Genomic DNA, 20,609 nt, shown 5'->3' with positions numbered 1-20,609 from the left:
ATATTCCTGTAGTAATCATCGTAGTCACAAAGCTTCTGCAGATTTTTCTGATCTAGACTATAACAGGGATTATGGGCTATCCCAGAGACCACGCTATCTACCCTGTGAGTTAAAGAGCTGCAACTTGTGTAAAGACTGGTTTGCTTGTGACTGCGGACATGATTTTTGGGGCACAGCCAGGGCAGAGTATTGTAAAATAGCATGTTATCATCCTTTATCTTCTGATTCTGATAGTGGTGATGAGGGATATTTTTCTGATGGTGGAGCTATGCACCCTCTGAACTCTGTATAACCAATAAAAGACTGTGTTAATGTCAACACTTGAACATTTGTCAGTGGTCTTTCGGTATAACAATGCATGAAAAGCTTCTAAGCCATATTTATTATACACCAGGGTGTGTAGGGAGTTATGGAGGTGTGAATACCCTTTTTCAGGAAGCTAGAAAACATGATAAAAACCTGACCATGAAGCAAATCAAGACGTGGCTGTCAGGGGAAGATGCTTATATGCTTCATAAGCCTGCAAGAATTAATTTTCCTAGAAATAAAACAGTAGTGTCTGGTTTAGATCATCAGTGGCAGGCAGACCTCATAGATGTCTCCAAATTTTCTAAGAAGAACCATGGAAAAAAGTACATCTTAGAAGTTATCGATGTGTTATCTATATATGCCTCCCCTTTAACTGATAAACCGGGGAGGAAAGTTACATCCACCTTCCAGAATATCTTTCAAACAGGACGTGCACCCCAAAAAATACAGACAGATGCAGGTAAAGAGTTCTTGAATATTCCGCTGAAGAAACTTTTAGCATGTTACGGCATTCATCATTTTGTCACTCATAGTGAAACTAAAGTAGCCATTATAGAGAGGTTTAATAGAATCCTAAAAAACAAACTCTGGAGATATTTCACAGCTAGAAATACCCATCGGTATGTGGACATTTTAGCAGATATTATTCAGGGTACAATAACACTTACCATCGTAGCATCGGGACTGCTTCTAATAACACTGTAAATTTATCTAACAAAAGGGGTGTGTGGATGAGACTTTATGGGGTAGCTTTAAAAAGGAAAAGAAAGGAAAAATGTCTTAAGATGGGAGATCATGTCAGGGTATCCAGACTGAAGGGTAAGTTTGAAAAGGGCTATCAGCAAACCTATACAGATGAGATATTCATCGTCAAAGAACTGCAGACAAGGGGGGAAAGAGTGGTGTATACATTAAATGATTACACTGGTGACCCTGTAAAGGGGGCTTTTTACTTTGAGGAGCTCCAAAAGGTTCCTGCTGACCAACAGCACATATACAGAATAGAGAAAATTATCCAAAAAAAGGGGACAGGGAGACACAGAGAATTTCTAGTCAAATGGACTAGATGGCCAGAGAAGTTCAACAGTTGGGTTAAGGAGACTGAAGTACAACATCTTTGATATGGCAGGGTTTTACATCACCCTTCCCAGCAATGCGTCAGCAGCAATTTTCCCCCAAAACAGAAATTCTAATTTTACTATACAATTAGCAAGATCGTTGGATCTTCCAGGGTCATGGGAAGTAAGGCTAGCAGAGATACAGTATCCACATAGTTGACACATATTAACTTTTCCTGGATATTTTGAAATTGCTAATGAGAGAAAGAGATGGCATTTTTTCTTTGAGAAGCGGGTACTATAGCAGCATCCGACAACTGTTAGAAAATATAAACAAGTTTATATCAAATGCCAAGGACGGCCCTAAGACAACCCTACAGTATGATGCAGTGGGTCGAAAAATTAACCTTAAAGGGGATGAACCGCATATCATTCTAGTTAGCGGAGAACTTGGACATCTGTTAAGTACGTTCCCTGGATTCAGCACCTTATATGTTTACACAGACATTGTAGAGCTCCAGATAGTGGGTGACTACTATGTGCCATTACTGCGCTGAGTGCCTGTGCAAGGGCAAGATAATGATTTCATCACAATAACCTATGACCATCCACATTATGTACCAGTCAGCAAACATCACATCGATACCATTACTATAGAAATCAAAACCGACCAGGACAAATCATGCATTTTTATCATGGGAAGGTGATTGTCAAGCTTCATTTTAGGCCTCGGAAAAGTGAAGGATGGTTGTAATCAAGGAGCATGGGAACCCTCAAGACTACGTGGCTTACTACAGGGCACAAGCTGGTGGAGGTCTTCCAGGCTTCCGAGGAGCCCCCATTATGTACGGGACAGGGTTAGGGGGTCTGTTCCGTGGACTTTTTCAAAAAGCAATGCCTTTTTTGAGGCATGGATTAGAAATCATTAAGCTGCATGTGAAATCTGCTGCCAAAAACATTGTCAGAGATGTTGCGGGGCATCTTGTATCCCAAGTTATTGAAAGGGAGCAGGATGGATCAGGGTTGTTCATAGCCAGGAAGAATTATGCATTGGGCCCGCCTATTCCGTTTAAAAAGAGAAGACTTGTGAAAAAGGCCCATCATACCAAGAGGAGATGTGCTCAGAAGAGGAAGCCTGTGACAAGGAAGACATATTCTAATACAATATGTCATTTATTCATTTTGCTTCAGAGGAATGTGTTAAATCAAAACTGGATCTTTTTCAACTGACGCCTACACAGACCAGTATTGAAAATAGTACCTATGTCGAGATCCCTCCTTTATCAGCGCTAACACCCAACTCTCCCCTGGAATTTTTTATCACGGGGCATGGTGAGCATTACACGGATTTAAACAACACCCTGCTGCATGTGAGTTGCAAGATTGTAAAGGCGGATGGAATGGATATTGATGATGGGGCAAGGGTGGGCCTGACCAACTACCCTATAGCATCACTGTTTAACCAGCTGGATGTTACCTTGGGAGATCGGCTCATTACACAGAGCCATCATTGCTATTCTTATCAGCCCATGTTTGAACTGATTCTGAACTTTGGTAGTGATGCACTGGGTACCCAATTTACAGCTGGGGTTTTTTACAAAGAGGACTCAGAACTCATGGAAAGTACTCTACTGACAGCTGCTGGGAACTCCGGTTTCAAAGTGAGAGCAAGACACATGGCCGGTAGTCATAAATGGGATTTGCTAGGGCCTCTGCATAGTGATCTGTTTTTTTCAAGACAGACTGCTGATTAATGGCATTGATGTGAAAGTCAAACTCAGAAGAAGCAGAAATGAATTTTGTGTGCTGAAGGATGGCAATGAGAATTATAAAGTGCAACTCCTGGCAGCTTCTCTCTTTGTAAAACGTGTAAAAGTAGCCCCGGGAGTGTGCCTTGGCCATGCAGAAGCTTTGCTCACCTCCAATGCCAAATACCCCATTGATCGAGTGGGGATGAAGGTTTACAGCATTGCTGCAGGTAGCCTTGTGTGTAATCAGGAAAATCTATTTCTGGGGCAGCTACCTAAACAATTAGTGATTGGGTTTGTGGACAATGCATCTTTTAGTGGGGATTATGAAAGAAACCTGTTCAATTTTCAACACTGCAATGTCAATTTTTGCACCCTGTATTGTGATGGCGAGCAGATTCCCGCAAAGCCTCTTCAGCCTGATTATGAACACAGTTTTTTTGTGAGAGAGTACATGCAGATGGTGCAAGCCACAGGCAAAGGCATGAAAGACAGGCCCCTGATAATCAGCCAGGAAGAGTTTAACCGAGGGTATACTTTGTATTGTTTTGACTTGAGTTCTGATCACAGGTGCTCTGAGCACTATTCTTTGATCAGGAACAGTAACCTCAGAGCCGAAATTAGATTTGCACCATCAATATGATTCTCTATGCAATCTTTGAAAACCTTATTGAAATAAGTCACACAAGGAATGTGCTTTTTGATTATATGTGAGTATGGACACACTGCAGCTCCTCCAATTGTTCTCTGGAAATACTGCCTTTCTAGGGGTCTACCCTTGTGACCTGCTACCCCAAAGACATATCTCCAAAAGGCCTTTTGGATTAATTGTAAATACTCACCCTCACACTCTGCCTGGTGAACACTGGCTGGCCCTCTACTTCCCATCTCCTGGATATGGTGAATTTTTTTATTCTCATGGAAGGCCGCCGGATAGCCCTGACTTTACTGGCTCTATAGTGATGTTTTTAGAGCAACAAGCTGAGAAGTACACATTTCACCAACGTCAACTGCAACACCCCAGCGCTGTGACCTGCAGGCAACATTGTGCGTTTTTTCTACTGAACCGGACTAGAGGAGTGAACTATGAAAATATTTTAAAGATGTACTCCAATGCCGATATTAAAAATGATCACATGGTAAAACTGTTTGTAAAAACTATAAAGGTGGGAAGGGGGCTTGGAACCTGTAACTGCCACCAATGTATGCAGACATGCCTGCCTTATTGCAAAATAAAGAAAAAGACTTAAACATTTTTACTTGTTTCATTGCGTTTTTATTCATTTTATAAATTGAGCCAGTCACCAAACTTGAACCTACTTCTAGGATTTAATGTCCAAGGGCTAGAGGGGGTACTAGTAATCAGAGGCTTCTGAGTCCCAAAAGAGGGTGTCATAACAGAGACGGGGTTAGTAGCACTTTCATCCTTAACAACCAGAGAATCTTTCAACTTTTCTATTTGCTCTTTAACAGTTGTAGATCCCAACACAGAGGTTGGAACATTCACCTCAGCCATAGCATTCATAAAGTCATCCCAGCCTTTAGGTTTCCGCTTCTCAGTAGGGGCTCAGTGTTGCGAGGCTCCTTTCACCAAGTCTAAGATATTAGTACCAGGAATAGGGACCCCTTTGTATAAAAAGGTACCACGATCATCCCAGGTTGAGATGTCCTGATGCTGTTTCATTTTGTTTAGCAAAAGTTCTGTATTTTTCCTGTAACGGGTGCTCACACCCCTTAGGATCTCATCCATTGCTGTGTCCTGTGGAGATGGCTGTGGCGGCTGTTCTGGTAATGTTGGAAGTGGCCGAGGCTCTTCCGGTGGATAAATGAGATTCAGTCTGTCCTTTTCAGACTCATTTTGCCTGGTTAGTCTTAGATACCTCTGCAGTGCAGAATTGTAGAGCTTAATCTTGTCATCCTCACACAAATCAGCTCTCTGAAGAATGGTACGCATCTCATCATCAACCGGTTAGTGGTAATAGCCCCCATAGTAGGTGGGCCTACCCTGTAGTTGCTCCATCTGATGATGCGACACCAGATACATTTTCTCAGCATGATCCATGGTTTATCCAGCTAACAGGCTAGTCAACAGCGGAATAGTTGTCCCTAGTAAGGGTCCAATAAAACCACCCGACTGAAGTATGATTTGCTTCTTCTTTTTGAGTGAGATCTTTCTATCACTCAACTTTTTAATGACACCTTTCTTTCTCTTTAGAGACTGGAATTGTGAAGGTTTCAGAGGAAGGTTTCCTTTTAAAGTGATCAGAGCTATTTCTGCTATTGCTCCCACCAGGTAATTGTTAGTATTGCATAAGATGGCTTTTCTCTGTCTTGGTCCAGCCTTTACTAAGATTTTTTAAAGCCCCCAATTTCTACGTACCCTCTCTGACATCTTAAATGAACTAGTGCTAAGGTAACTGAGCTACTGTTTTTTACACTTCTTTTTCATTGTGTAAACAGTAGGCCAATCAGGCGGGAAGAGGCCTGTTCTCAACCTGTAGGATTCTGGAGTGGTGGCTGCCAAATCTACCAAAAGGTACCCATGTGGTTTGCGAGTGGCATCTTGGAATACTTCTAAAAAATACTTTGCGTTACTGGGGTACATCTGCCTGGCCAGTGTGACAATTTGCATCTGATCATGGGGGCTGCTGAACAAAACCAAATATTTGGAATTCAGAGCTATTGTTCTCATTTTCTTACCTTGAAAGAACAGGTTTTGTAGTATGAGAATAATGCTCAGGTTTCTGTGATGGACGTACTGTGTAAAAACCTTCTCTATTTGATCGCTGTCACCAGCCGATGCCATGAGATCATCTATCATGGCTAGAGTGATTTGATTTGGCGGAAACAAATCATCATCTTCAAAAGAAGACGGAAGCCCCTCCATAAACTTAATATAAGGGATTTTATTAAGCAGTTCTTTGTACAAAGGTTGCCAACAACTATAAAACCATACAATATTTTGAGGCATTTGAGACAACACAACATCACCATGTTCTAACATTTATTTGATAAAAAAAGATTTGCCAGAATTGGATGGCCCGCTTATAATACAGGAGAAAGGGTGTACAAATTGTGCAATGTTTTCCTCCATCCTTAATAACTGTAAGGCAGCGTACAGTAATCCTCACTCTTTAATAACCTTTTATTATACACTATATTTAGAGTTTTTCGGAGGACCCACATTTCTAGGGTCTACTGTTTCTTAACCCTAATAATCCCCAACTGTTCTACCCTGATCTCCTTTTTTCTATCTGCACCAAACAGACAATAATAATCTACCAAATCTTTCAAGCTGTCAAAATTAACCTTGTTGCTATTACCACAGTTTAGTATGATTCCCTTCACCTTTAGCACTGTATCACTGTTGGACAAAGCATAAGCATACGTTTTGGGACTAGCCACAACAAACTCTGTTATCGTAATGTTTGGTGGAATCTTACTTGTCAGCTGTCCTAAATAATCACCCAAAGGAGGTGTCCACGCCCCCTCTCTACTTACAAAAATGACTGAATCAGTGTCATGGTACAGGCACCTATCACCCAGCCCATCCAGTAGCCTGTATAATTCCAGCCGGGCATAAGCAGTAGTAAAGCTGGCGATAAATACATTAGTGCATGTGGATTTGGTGGAGTGGTTCTTGGCTGTTTTCCATGTCACAATGGCTATCTCCATATCCACAAACTCACATGAGGAAACATCATAATAGGGCACAAAGGGGTATTTGAATAAATCCTCAGGGTTTGTCACCATGGACGTGGTCAGGTGATTGGTGCTCTGACCAAACTTGCCCCACAGCGAATTTAAAAACAGCTTGGCAATCTGTCTTTTAGCAGGATTTACTTCAATGTGGACACGTCATAAGCGGACAACTTCCATCTTTTCATAATCCTGAATATATTGCTCTTCATCCTGTTCTGTTTTGTACCAGTCAGGATAACCACTGGCCTCCTGTTTCTGTCTGAGATGCGTGTTCATATAACCTGAAAATAGCTCATTTGATGTTCTTTCAAAATGCCAGATCTCATAGATTTCAACAATTCTGTAACCTTTTTCTAATGCTAGATTCAATTCAACGGTACACCATGTCCCAGTCAGAGCTCTTTCCTCATCACTGTGTTTACAGGGGGTGGTTTGCAGTTTTTCTGTGCAGGTTGCACACAAACTAAACATTAATTTGCCCCCTGATTTGTGGGGTAGGATTGGGAAATAGAGATTCCTTGGTGGGTACACTTTGACTTTAGCCAACCCAAAATATTGCTTTATGTCCCCAAAGTTTGGGTAGATGATTTGCGGATGGACAATTGGGTACTCCTTGGTCATATTCACACAGGTACAAACTGGTGAAATCATAGTATAAGATTTGTTCACCGGGTTTTGGTTTGTAGTACAGGCATGTAGCATTTGTTCTACCACCAAAAAAAGCATCTCGAGGATTCAAAGGAGTTGGGAGCTTATTCTCAACTAGAAACTGCTTCAAAGAGGTGTCATCCTCCACCATGGCCCTCCATTCATGTTCCCAGATACAGCGCACAGCATAATCCTGGTCCCTGAGGTACTCTTCTTTAATCTTAGTACGGTTGTGCAGGTCTCCATATGTTGAATCAAGTAATTTGTTGAAGTCTTTTTCAGAGTAGCAGACAGGACACCCATGAAAAAAAACAACCGTGAAATTCAAAAGCTGTGGGAGTTCCATTTATGACAGCAAAACCATCCAAAAAATATTTGCCTACTTGCTTTTCACCCCCCTTCAGAGTATGCTGAATATTGAGATTCTCATTGTGCTCTATATGCAACAACCATTGAATTGCTGGGCCTGAATACCTTTTCTGTGTTTTGTGATAATTGTCCAAAGGAGCTAATGCAATGGTATAGCTCTTCAAATACATGAACCGGTACTGGGCCATACAGGCAGATGCCAATGTGATATGTTGGAAGGGGTCAATGCATTGAATCGCTATCTCCTCAACAATATCCCTCCCGACCCCCCTGAAACACTCACGCTCAGTCATTTCCATCACCTGTTCCCTAAATCAAATACAGGCCTCTCTTAATATATCTACATCTAGTTTGCAATAGTAAGCCAGAGCCTTCTTTAGTTTAAACACAGGACCTGTATTAGCAGAGTGCCATTTCATGAATTCTTCTCTCTCCCCGGGCATCATGGTTTCAGGGAGTGGTCCCATGTAGTCTTGATTGGCCATTGTACTGAACAAGTGGGGGAAATATCCTTTTCTGCCTTGAAACCCCATAGCTTTGGGTAATTTGCTTAATTTAAGGGGCAAAAATGAGAGGCTATTAATAAACCGGACCTTATAATCTGGTGGGGTGATACACAAAACTCCCCCCCCCCGACTTATAAGCTGAACCCTAACATTTTCATGGATCAACTGCTTCAGTACTAGGTACCCGTCATAACCTTTGGAGTTGTGAGCAATAAAAGTACATCCTTTAAACTTATGATTTATAAAATTCTTTACAAACACCATAACATCTAACACCATAACAATCCCACCTCACAACATCTTTATCATCCTCATCCTTCAACATATCCCTGGCACAGGCATAATTAGGTATATGGATGCCTGTCTCTTGACAGCATTCAAAATCATAAATGATGTATTTTTCACCAATTCGCGGCCGGTCCAACGAATTTAGAAAGCATAAATGCCCTTCCAAGCGTTCAACCTTCTCAGAGCACTGTCCACACTTGGTTTCCTTGCACTTTTTGTGGGGGCTAAAGACGTAAACCCCACACATTTCACAATATTCTTTATTCTTACAGTCAACTTTTCCCTCCATAGCGAGCTGTGTGTGTCTTTCAAGACACACCTTAGACCGGCAAAGCTCTTTGCACCTACAGCAGTGCTTCCTCTCCTCCACCACCTGCTGGCATTCTTGGTTGAGGCAGGTTCCGCAGATATATTTACAGCTATGACTAAATTTGTGGTGATAGGGTGTGTGGCAGAATTTACAGAAATAGAATTTACAGAAATTATTATGATGCCATAATAATGCTTGTCGTGTAATAATATAAACACTATTTTTTCTTGCTGGGGGCTACCTGTGACAAAAAACCACCAACCATCCTGCATATAAAACAAGATCTTTATAGTGACCCTTAAAGCTTCTTCAAAGAGGTGTATCTGAGAAAAGTCAATTCTGTTTTCTGTGGAAACACCCAATCTATTGTGAAGTTCCCTGGCCTTGGTAATAATTTCTTGATTTCTAACATCCCCACCAATCAGCAAGAGCAAACAGCTACCAAAACACAGAAATTCATCTCCCACATTGAAATCTACTAGGTGCTGTCTTTTTTTCTCCAGCACTCTGGTGAGCAGCACAGTGTTTAACTTCCTAAGACCTCCCCCCTCCTTGTTCTTCATGACAGTAACCACTAATTGCAAATTACCCCCCCCACACACACACACAATATCTCTGCCTTACTTTGAAGCAGATTTTTTTATTATTATTATAATTTTTATTCATTTTTTACACAAACATAAGTCATTCAATAGTTGGTAAACAGCGTGGTGTCTGGGTTACATTTGTAAAAACAGTCCTTAACAATTAATTTCTGTAGTCTGTATTTCATATATTAATTTTGATTATTTTCCTCTTTCCCTAAAAACATCCTTTTTTGCAAACATTGCATTAATACAATTCTTAATATTTTAATAACTGACAATTTAGTATATATTTTTTCCAATATTCCTAAAAAATACATTAATTAATACATTTCTTTCCATTCATTTGGATTTGCCTTATCATCAATCCTGTTACAGTCCTTATTTTAGTTTATTTCTCCCATCAAATTCTGAGTATTTTTACTGGTACCAATTAGTTACATTTATGTTGATAAACTTGATTCTATTTTTTCCATATAAGCCATCTCACATTTTTATGTTTCTTAACTATTAAATATAAAAGTAAAAAGAGAGGGGAAGAGAAAGAGAATAAGAAAAAAAATTAAAAAATACAAAAGAATAGAAAAAAGCAGTTGTAACAGAACAGAGAAAATAACATAGTACTTAAAATATATCTCTCTCCTAGCTTAGTAGTATTTATTTTCTCGAATTTCTAATTCTTTTTAATCATAGTTAAAAATATATTTAATCTTTAAACATTCTGTTCAATAAATCTAGTCATCTAATCCCTTAACTCTGATTCAAAACATTTTATATATATTATATATATATTTCTTGAGTTCAGTCACCTTTAAATATCTAAACTATTTCATCCTTCTTAAAGTATTCCAATATTCCTAAACAATCATCATCATATTAATACATTTCTTTTCTTTAAAAAAAAAGAAAATGAAAAAGAAGAGAGGAAAGCAATAATAACAAAACATAAGAAATAATATAGTACTTAGAATATATATCCCTCCTAGATTAATTGCATTTATTTTCTCGAAATTTCTTATTCTTTTTAATCATAGTTAAGAATATAGTTAATCTTTAGACATTCTATTCAATAAATCTAGTCATCTAGTCCCTTAACTCTAATTCACTTGTACATATATATGTACTTTTCTTGAATTCAATCACATTTAAGCATCTAAAACATTTCATCCCTCTTGAATTGGTGTGTTTCAAATTTTTCAATTTCTTTAACCATATTCAAACAGATGTTTCTTTTTTAAATATTCTCTCTGGTATGTCCCAATCTCTTTTTTCTTAATCTCTTTTCTTTGCCCCGAATCTTTCTTGATCACTATACTTTGCTGGATCCAAAAGTTTCCCTATATGATCAGAGGTGTTCCTGTAAATGTGGAAAGTAAATCAATATCTCTGTCCTGTGCACTTGCACTCTTTTTTCCATTAGAATCCCTTCTCTTGTCTTCCAATTTGTTTTGTGATGTTGACGTATAAATTGTCTTTCCTTCCACTTGAATTAAGTCATACTTAATTTTGTAAAAGCCCATCTTTAAGCCTTTTCCCTCTGATTTATATTCCATCATCTCTGCTGTGTTCTCCTGAGGATTTTTTTGAAGTGAGCTGAAATTAGAGATAAGTTGACTTATACATTCAAAATTGTTTTGTATTTTTTCATGGTTTAAAATCATTATCCTTTGAATGGATTGCAGCATATCACATATTTCCTCTTGTAAAACATCCATTGTTTCTGTAAATATCACTTTCTCTGAACAGCTGTACTTTAAGATTTTAAAAGCCACAAATAAAAAGTTTTTTAGCTCCTCGTCCACCAGGTGTCAGTGTTGGATCATTTTTCAGTTTTCTTTTTCTCCTTAAAGAGTTAAATTCGCCGCTTCCAATAGCCAAAAGGTGGGGAGAGAATCCCTCCCCTTTTTTCACTCTTCAAGGTTTGCTTCTTGGGAATTCTTTTTTTTTTTTTTTCAGGAAAATAAGTAGGATAGAGAAAATTAGTTCTTACCCAGCTACTTTGAAGCAGATTTTCAATACTGGTCAGAAAATCATCGGCATTTAAATCATTCATATTCCTCCTAAGAGAAAAGAGAGGATGATTTAACCCCTCTGCATCCAGCCGGAGTTGAACAAAATCATTTGGTCCTATGCTCCTAGCAACATTATTCAAAAGAGTCTGTATCACATTATGAATAGCCTCTATAGCATCTACAAAAGAATGGATTTGGTCAAGATTAATAAATCTATAGCGTTGATAATATTCCACAGCCCTGAAATTTCTGATAGGCTTCTCCCATTCCTGTACCATATCCAGATAAACATTGTTCATATTCTGAGAGTTTGCAGAGTTAGGGGCTTGTAGCTGTGGCGTATAACGACATATCTCCCCTTCTGATTGAGATGCAAGCATGGAATCACATTTATGACTGTCTGCTGGGGATGCGGGAAGTCCACCTCCATGCATTTTTGCTGGCCGGCTCTGGTTAAACAAACAAACAAACAAAAGGCTATCATCAACATTCCTAATAATGTAATACTCCCCCCTTTAGTTTCTAAAAAATAATACTAATGGTTTTGCAGTTGGATAAAATGCTAGATATTATACCTCCTAACAGCATTCATGTTATGTAGCTTGTGCATGGCTGGGGGCTCTTCTCATGCTGGGCCCCTTGGGGGGTATGTAAACTCCACAAAAGGCTGGTCATCCTCCCATTCTGAAGGAAAAGAAAAATCCCAGTGGTCAGAATTGTTGCAGAAATGTTTACCAGAATCTAAATGTGTGAAAGAATGAAAGACAAATACCTTCATAAGCCCTCAAACATTCTGAGTCTGTCAATTCATTCTAGCGAAATAAAACAATCAGTCAAACAAGTAAGCAGACAAGAATATTATAAAACTCCATTTTGCATCTAAGTATTTTAAAAATTAGCCAATAGTGGCTTCCATTCTGAAAAGGGTCTTCTTAGCAGATCAAATGGCTCTGGAGGTACAGATATGCCGGAAACCAGCAAATGTGACTAGACCAGTATGGACCCTGCTTTTGTATACGCTGGTGATGTCACAAATTAATCACATCAGAGGAGATGTGTTCTTCACAACTTTTGCAAAGCTGCATTTAAATAACACATAATGTTACAAATTAATCACATCAGAGTTGATGAGTTCTTCACAACTTTTGCAAAACTGGCCAGCCCCGCCTCATCAGGAAAACCCAATTGAATAATACCCCTTGAGCTTTGATTAAATTGTGTTTAACAGCTGCCAAAGTTAAACAGGGGTCAGCAAAAGAAAAACATAATACATCTTTCATGTGATTTGTAAAGCCCATTTTATTATAAATTTCAAAGCATTAACAGCTTCTTGTAATTAATTTCTGTTACATTTTGGCATATGAATCTCTTCAGAGACAATGGCAATTTAGATTCAATCTTTGACATTAATGACAATGGTTTACGGCTTTTTTCAATATGCTTTATGAATGTCTTGAGCTCATCAAGGGAATCACGGGTGAAATATAAGTTATTCATTTTGTCAGAAATACTGATGATGATCCAGAGAACATGAGGCATAGAAAGTCTAAAGCATAAGCTGTTAATATGTTGTGTTTCACTGGTACCATCCATATGGTCTTCATCTGATTGTAGACATCCCATTAAGCAGTGGTGTAATATTTTAATGATACACGCTTTCAGAATCTGAGGCATGCTGACTGTGTGTTTGTGTGTGTGTGTGTGTGTGTGTGTGTGTGTGTGTGTGTATATATATATATATATATATATATATATATATATATATATACTTACCATTTGATGTTTTGCAGAATCTGCAATAACAAGGCTTTATAAGTTTGTTCTCTTCAATGAAGCTGTATAACTCAGGTCCTTTTCTTATTATGCGCCCACGCTTGGGAGGTTTGGTGGTCAAATTTACATCAAACAAATCTCCATCAGAGGTTGCCACTTTCAAAAGACTGCTGGGTTTAAATCGCTAGCTCTTCAGGCCTGCCTGCACAAACTCCCCTGCCCCTTGCAATGACACACCCTTGAGCATTGCGCATGCCCAGATCACGGGGAGTATGACATGCCTGGGCATGTCCCAAACAAGGCCTAACCCCCTTTTTTTACTAGCAGACAGACAGAAACACGCATGCCCAAAATCACGGTCCTGACATGCCTAAACAGGTTTTAAACCCCTACTTGCTGTCTGGCTGCTTGCCTCTTGTGAGCATTTTAATTCCTGCTAATATTCCTTGTCTTTTGCTATAGGGAGGAGGGGGACAGAATAAATTTTATTCAGGGGTGCTGAACAAGTTTTAAACCCCTACTTGCCACCTGGCTGCTTGCCTCTTGTGAGCATTTTAATTCCTGCTAATATTCATTGTCTTTTGCTATAGTGGGGACAGAATACATTTTATTCAGGGTGCAAATGGCAAAATATGTGTCTTTAGATTTTTACAAAGGTAAAAACCAGCTGTGGGTTTTAAAAGAGGCTGTGGTTTGTTTGTTTTTTCCCCTACATTTGAGGAAATGATTTTAAAGCCACCTAGAAATAAATACCTTTTAGAAGAAAATACATTTTAGAAAAAAGGGATTAAATGCAGGCTTTGGCTGTCTTTCAGGGGCTTCTTTTCCCCCAGCTTTTGAGGCACTGATTTTTAAAACTCCACAAAAATTAAAAGCGTCGTTAGGCTAGAATGATTAGAAATAAAAAGCCTTTTTTATTTTTTATTTCACAGCTCCCCAAAGTAGGGCTTGTTTCCCAAAAACACAGGCCTCTGCTAATTATTCACTTTACTTAGCTTTTTTTGGTTTTGAATGTCCATAGAATTAGTCTAGGGTTAACCTAATCATGTACCCAGAGGCTTGACTGCCAATCTTGATGGGATTAGGCCAATACGTCACATCCGGAGGGTGGGGGCTGAGCACATCACTTCCGTTTAGGGCCATGACCTGCTGACGTAATCAGCACGTGGGTTTGTTTACTTTGATGACGTCACTGATCAAAAGTGTTGATAATTTTCATTTAAAAAAGGTATACACTATTTCTACTGTGGATTATTGGTGGATCTACTTGGAATGGAAATGGATCAAATGAAAAGAGAATTGGATCAAATTTTTAGAGTCAACTCAAACTATGCAAGAAGAAATAGAGTGTTTAGGGAGGTCCATGTTAGATTCCTTAAAAAAGCTACACAAGATGAGATCCTGAGAGCAGTAAAGGATCAACTACTATGAAATATAAGATCTGGTAGTGCTTAAACAGATTCCTAGAAGAATAAGAGAAGCTCGAAGAGAATATCAATTTTTAACAAGGAAACTGATTAACAGAGGTGTAAATTTTAGATGGTTGATCCCAGAAGGGTTATTAATCTTTTGGGACAAGAAAAGATATAGATTGGATACTCCATGTCAAGCAGAGGAATTTTTCAACAATCATAGAACTTTCCTGGAAAAAGGCGATGTGGATCCTAAGAAACCAGAGGGAGCGGCTGCCGCAGAAACACCAAAGCAAATGGAGGAGGAATTACCCAAAAAGACCCAATCAGAGGAAGATGTTACACCTAAAGACCAGAGACAGACAAGTTCTCCCAGAAGATTGAGGTCCCGATATAATTGAAACTATGGAGGAAATCACAATACTTTCAATAAATATAAATGGTCTTAACTCCCCATCAAAAAGGAGTAAAACATTTAATAGGTTACAAAAACTAAAAATGGACATAATTTGTCTCCAAGAGACACATATTAAGAGACAACATTTTAGAACTTTGGAAAAACCAAAATTAGGCAAACTTTATTTTTCTTTGGCACTACAAAAGAAAAGAGGGATAGCTTTATACATAATCTTTGTATACTTGGAGACTTTAATACAATTGCCGATGCAGTACAAGGTTACAAAAGTCATAAGCAAGGGAAAAAAGGAAGTAATACTTTACCAAAATCCTTTTTAAAAATGAAAGATGAACTTTGTCTACAGGATATATGGAGAGACATGAATCCAGAAAAAGTGCAATATACCTTTTATTCCAACAGACATAAATCATGGTCAAGAATCAATATGATATGGACTTCTTATGATTTAAAGACTATGATACAAGAAGTTGAAATAGAACCAAATATTTGGGCAGATCATAATTCAATTAAAATGACTTGGAAAGGAACTAGAAAAAGATTAAGATGGTTCTTGAACAAATTTATATTGAAGGAAAAAGAATTTCTAAAATTAGCAACAAAAGAAATGGACTTTTTTAATTAATAAAAAAGAAGATACTTCTATTCAAAATGTATGGGACACGGCAAAAATATATTTCAGAGGTCTGGCGATAACTTATACTGCCAAAAAGAACAAAGAAAAGGGACAAATACAGTGTAGATTGAAAGAACAGCTTAGCATTTTAGAATCAGAGTTACAAACTGATCCACAAAAGAAAAATTTGAAGAAACAAATGGATTTAATAAAACACAAATTAAATTTACTTGAGATGGATATATTGCATAACAGATTAAACGAGCCAAACAGAACTTTTTTGAAAATGCTAATAAACCAGGAAGATGGCTTGCATATAGATTGAAAAAAGAAAGAGAAAAAATACCATACCATACCAAAAGATATAAGATGGGGAAGGAACAGGATGCTCAGTGCAGTGGGGGAGGTGGGATTGTCTCCTAATTCATCAACCACCTCCTGGATAATGCTCCCCTCTTGGGGCTCCCAGCCATCTGGCAGAGCCAGGTCTTCAGGCCCTTGTGGAAGGTCAGAAGGGTGGAAGCTGATCTCACCTCAGGAGCTAAGATGTTCCAAGGGGGAGAAGCCATAGCAGAGACAATCAATCTCATATTAAGCTTTCTTATCCAAGCCCCAGTCAAGTTGGAACAAGTTTGCAGGTAAATTAATTTGTGGCACAAGAGATCAATCCACTTTTGTGCCCAGCATCAAAATCATTGTCCAAGGCACTTCTCATCCCTATTGTGCCAGCAAGAAAATCAATTTTGTAGCATCATTAACTCAGTTCACTTACAGGTAGAGAGAGTGAGAGGATTTCATAAAATCTTCCTTAATGGGGGGGGGCACCAAAAATAAATTATGCCTCCATGGGAGGGAAGCACTTTCTGCTGCTCAGATTTGGGCAGCAAATAATTTTGGGCAGTTTCTAGCACTCAGCTAGAAACTCTCATTTGGGTTTGGGGAGTGGAGCAGTCTGGAAAGAATTTATTTATTTATTTATTTATGAGACTTATATACCGCTTTAAGTGCAAGCACTCTCTAAGCGGTGTACACCAGTAAGCAATGTATATATATATTTTACATTGCCCCCAACAATCTGGGTCCTCATTTTACCTACCCCGGAAGGATGGAAGGCTGAGTCAACCTTGAGCCGGTGAGATTTGAACCGCTGATCTGCTACCTTTTGCCTTGTATTTTTCAACCAGGTTAGCGAGTGCTAGAACTAGGAGGCGTCCTCTGCTTCCTAGTTCTGCTTCTCCTGATCTGAATTTTTAATTCAGTCTGAAATGTCTTCAGCTACTAAAAACGGATCTTCTATTTTTTCCAGATTATTTCAGACTATTACAGTGCAGGAGGAACTAGGATATTACAATTCTGCATGCAGTCTATTTTATATTTAGTTTATATATGCAAAGATTTTTGGGTGTATAGAATTCTTAGTTTTAATAACAGTATAAACTAGGTATTGTTTTAAACAAATGCATTATGTAGAAGTATCTTGGGCGGAAGAGGTCTGAGTTAAAGAATAGTCCTTGACAAACTGTTCTACTCACTCCGTCTTTGGAGAAGTTTCACTAGTTGGGCTCTCTTTTTCAGACCTGACAAAGAACAGAAAGATGTTTTTAATAGAAGTTAAAAAGAACTCTGCTATAATTTAGATTGTCTCCTTCCCAGGAAATATCTTGGAGGAAAAAAGTTCTAAGTTAAAGAACAATCCTTGAAAGACTGTGCTACTCACTCCGTCTTTGGAGAAGTTTCACTGGTTGGGGTCTCTTTTTCAGACCTGACAAAGAATAGAAAGATGTTTTAATAGAAGTTAAAAAGAACTCTTCTGCATCTAAGCTTGTCTCCTTCCCAGGATTTCAAACTTCTTAAAATGGAAGGAAGTTTTAGACTGGTTTTCCTCAACCTCACATCTTTAAGATGTTAATATTAAGCATGGCTGGCCAGGGAATTCTGAAAGTTGACACCCACACAGCTTAAAGGCTCTGTGATTGAGCAACATTGCTGTAGATAAATTGTCCTCTGGAAAATGGCTACCATGAGCCGCAATCTGTTGGAGATTTTTTTTTTCTCCTGGACAAATTAAACCAAATATTCCTCCATCCCAATTTGCTTGCATATAGCTAAGGCTAGGAATTTCAAGAGGTCTCTTAATATAGCAAGTATGAAGCACAATTATTTAAATAAATTTGATTCAGACATTCAATAGCAGTAGCACTAGGGCTTATAACTGCTTCATAGTGCACCACAGCCCTCTCTAAGAAGTTTACGGAGTCAGCGTATTGCTCCTCAACAATCTGGGTCCCAATGTTGCTGACATGGGAAGGATGGAAGGCTGAGTCAGGATTGAACTCCTGGCAGTGAGCAGTGAGTTAGCCTGGAATACCGCATTCTAACCACTGAGCCACTACAACTCTTTCATAAATTGAATGAATTAGAATGTATGGGAGGATCTACCTTCAAGTAAAGAAATACTATGCCGTATGTATAACTCTACAGGTACGCACAGTTTCTTTGAACTGGCCTTTTTCACAGGCTCTGGAGCCGGAGCCGGAGCCGGAGCCAGAGCCAGAGCTTCAGCTTCAGCTTCTGCTGGTGGTGGTGGCATTAGTTCTCTAGGAAGACAAAACAGAAACAGAGATTAATCCCAGTTTAAAGTGGGTTAATAAAGATCCAAGTTGTGTTCTTTTGTTTCATTACGTGAACCCGGCATTTTACATTTTCTCTAAAGGGAACAACAATCATGTAGTTGCTCATGAGCATCCTAAGATGACTTTGATTCAAAACCCAGGTGTTGCGTGCATGATAGAGAATGCATACAGGCCCTAACCTTCATTGCATCTCAAGTCTAGCTTTTCCAAAATGCCTAAGCAGACTGTTCTTCCTTTTTTTAAGCCTTTGATGCTTACATAGATTTATTTCTTTTATGTATTCTCATTCTGCTTCAGTTTTTTAATTCATAGCTGAGAGCGTGAATTAAAGGGATAACTGAGTCAAACTGTTGAATCAGGTGTGGGGAGTCCCAAGTTCAAATCTCATGGAATCCTCTGTCTGATTTGGTGCCTGTTGCTTCCTGGGAGAAATCTACCTCACAGGATTTGTTGCTGTTGAGATAAAATGAGTGGGGACTCTCCTATATGCTGTCTTAAGTCCACAGGAAAAACATGGTAAAACATATATCCAAAAAATAAAAACATAAACAATTTTTTGTCTAGCTTTGATACAGAAGGAATTAGTTTTCTGGAAAAACCATGTATCTTCTCTATTTCGAGAGACTATAAACAGTTCTACAGGACAGGATGCAATACAATAATAAACACATTTTAACCATATAAAATTTGTATTTGTCATTGAACAAAATAGGGTCTGATCCCATCAAAAAGGACTTCTGTTGCAGTTCTTTTAGAGCCTTAAAGCTTTTACTAGTTAAAGGTATATCTGTTTAATTGGTTCTGCACCCAGATGGCATTCCTGCTCTAAGTTAAAAGGTTTTGAGGAATTTACATAAAGATTTTTGGTGGATTTGTTTATTTAACAATCATTGTTTGCGTACATGCCTTCCTATCAGTATTGACTCCTGGAAACCGCCTGGACTCATCCCTGCAGTTTTCTTGGGAAGATTTCAGAAGTGGTTTGCCATTGCCTCCTTCTTAGGGCTGAGAGAGTGATTGAGCAAATGTGAAACTAGAACTCAGCACCTCCTGGTTTCTTGCCTGGTGCTAGAAACTGGATCTCGACCAATTGCAGCTTTTTCTAAAATGTTAATTTAATTTTATCCTCACTTTTGAATTGCTAAAATATGAGGAAAATGTAGCTACCTTTGAAAAATAAAATACATTATTGCAGAGGATAAACCCTTTAATTTAAAAATACCTAATATATTTAAAATTAAAAAACTTCAACAAAATACCCTAAGTGTTCTTCCAAAGTTTTGAATTCTGCTCAGTTACTCTATTGTGTTGTACACAGCACTCTAAAGATTTCTAATAATATCATTTCAACCAAAATTCAGAAGGCTCACCATGGTGCTCGAACTTTTAAACAGGAAAACAAAATTAGTAATAGTTCTGTGATACATGTAGTAACTCACGTTATTTCCACAGGAGGAGGTTGAGGGATTTCTTGAGATCTGATAAATAAAGAAGAGCAGAAATTACAGAGTTTGTTGTATAACAATAAGGTTTAAGATTATTATTTTTTTTTGCAACTTTTCTTCTTCATATATAGTTCTTCTACATGAAGGCCATAAACAAACCTATTTTCAAGACAATTTTACATACATTGACTCTGCATTGGTGTATGCCCATGTTCAGAGAAGACAACCTCAGCCAGAAAAGCTAATTCATACTATAGATGCAGTATATGAATACAACATCCAAATTGTGGGGGTTTTTTTCAGTGAAAGAGGAAAGTAAGCATTTTTGTAGAATGCCATGTTTACCTCTATAAAAAAAATATTTGGATGGCTGCCAAAAAAATATTTGGATGGCTGCCATCTTAGTGGCTCATAACAATAAAACCATAACATGAGAACAAACACCAGGCTTTTCAGTCATCCCCTTGGCTTGTACCACCATCAATTTCAGACATTCATTCTCCATCCCTGCACCCGGGTAAAAGCCCAGGAATTGACAGCCTTCCAAAAGCCTAAAAGAGGGGAGGCTTGTGGAATCCTTTGGGGGAGAGTATTCCATAAGGTAGGCACAGCCACAGGCAAAGGCACAGTTCCGAGCTCCCTCTAGAAAGACTGCAAGACTCCAGGAAAGTGACCTGGAGCACACCTGCCCTATCTGATCTGGTAGGATGGGCAGATACTGTCAGGGGAAGTGATCCCACAAATATCCTGATCCCTGCCATCTAGGGATTTAAAGGTGACA

General features: G+C 38.6%; 1 protein-coding gene across 7 annotated transcripts in view; it reads right to left on the bottom strand.

Annotated features, from left to right (window-relative positions):
- Nucleotides 1-11,923: 11,923 nt before the first annotated feature.
- Nucleotides 11,924-20,609, bottom strand: part of LOC120302638 (protein TonB-like) — a 60,261-nt gene continuing 51,575 nt past the window's right edge. For 2 of the 7 annotated variants that reach the window (XM_039331366.1, XM_039331367.1), the window contains 6 exons: nt 19,823-19,861; nt 18,190-18,347; nt 17,468-17,512; nt 17,283-17,327; nt 12,110-12,218; nt 11,924-11,983 (listed from right to left, as the gene is read on the bottom strand). In XM_039331366.1, the coding sequence (XP_039187300.1) occupies nt 12,160-12,218; nt 17,283-17,327; nt 17,468-17,512; nt 18,190-18,347; nt 19,823-19,861 (346 nt within the window). In that variant the 3' untranslated portion in view covers nt 11,924-11,983; nt 12,110-12,159. Of the gene's footprint in view, nt 11,984-12,109; nt 12,219-12,306; nt 12,347-17,282; nt 17,328-17,467; nt 17,513-18,189; nt 18,348-19,822; nt 19,862-20,609 lie in introns of all 7 variants that reach the window. The other 5 variants (XM_039331368.1, XM_039331371.1, XM_039331369.1 and 2 more) reach the window with 5 other exon arrangements.

This window comes from Crotalus tigris, unplaced genomic scaffold (genome assembly GCF_016545835.1).
Source record: "Crotalus tigris isolate CLP2741 ecotype Arizona unplaced genomic scaffold, ASM1654583v1 scf7180000024437.13266115, whole genome shotgun sequence".
NCBI lineage: Eukaryota > Metazoa > Chordata > Lepidosauria > Squamata > Viperidae > Crotalus > Crotalus tigris.
This window is presented reverse-complemented; position numbering and strand designations above follow the sequence as displayed.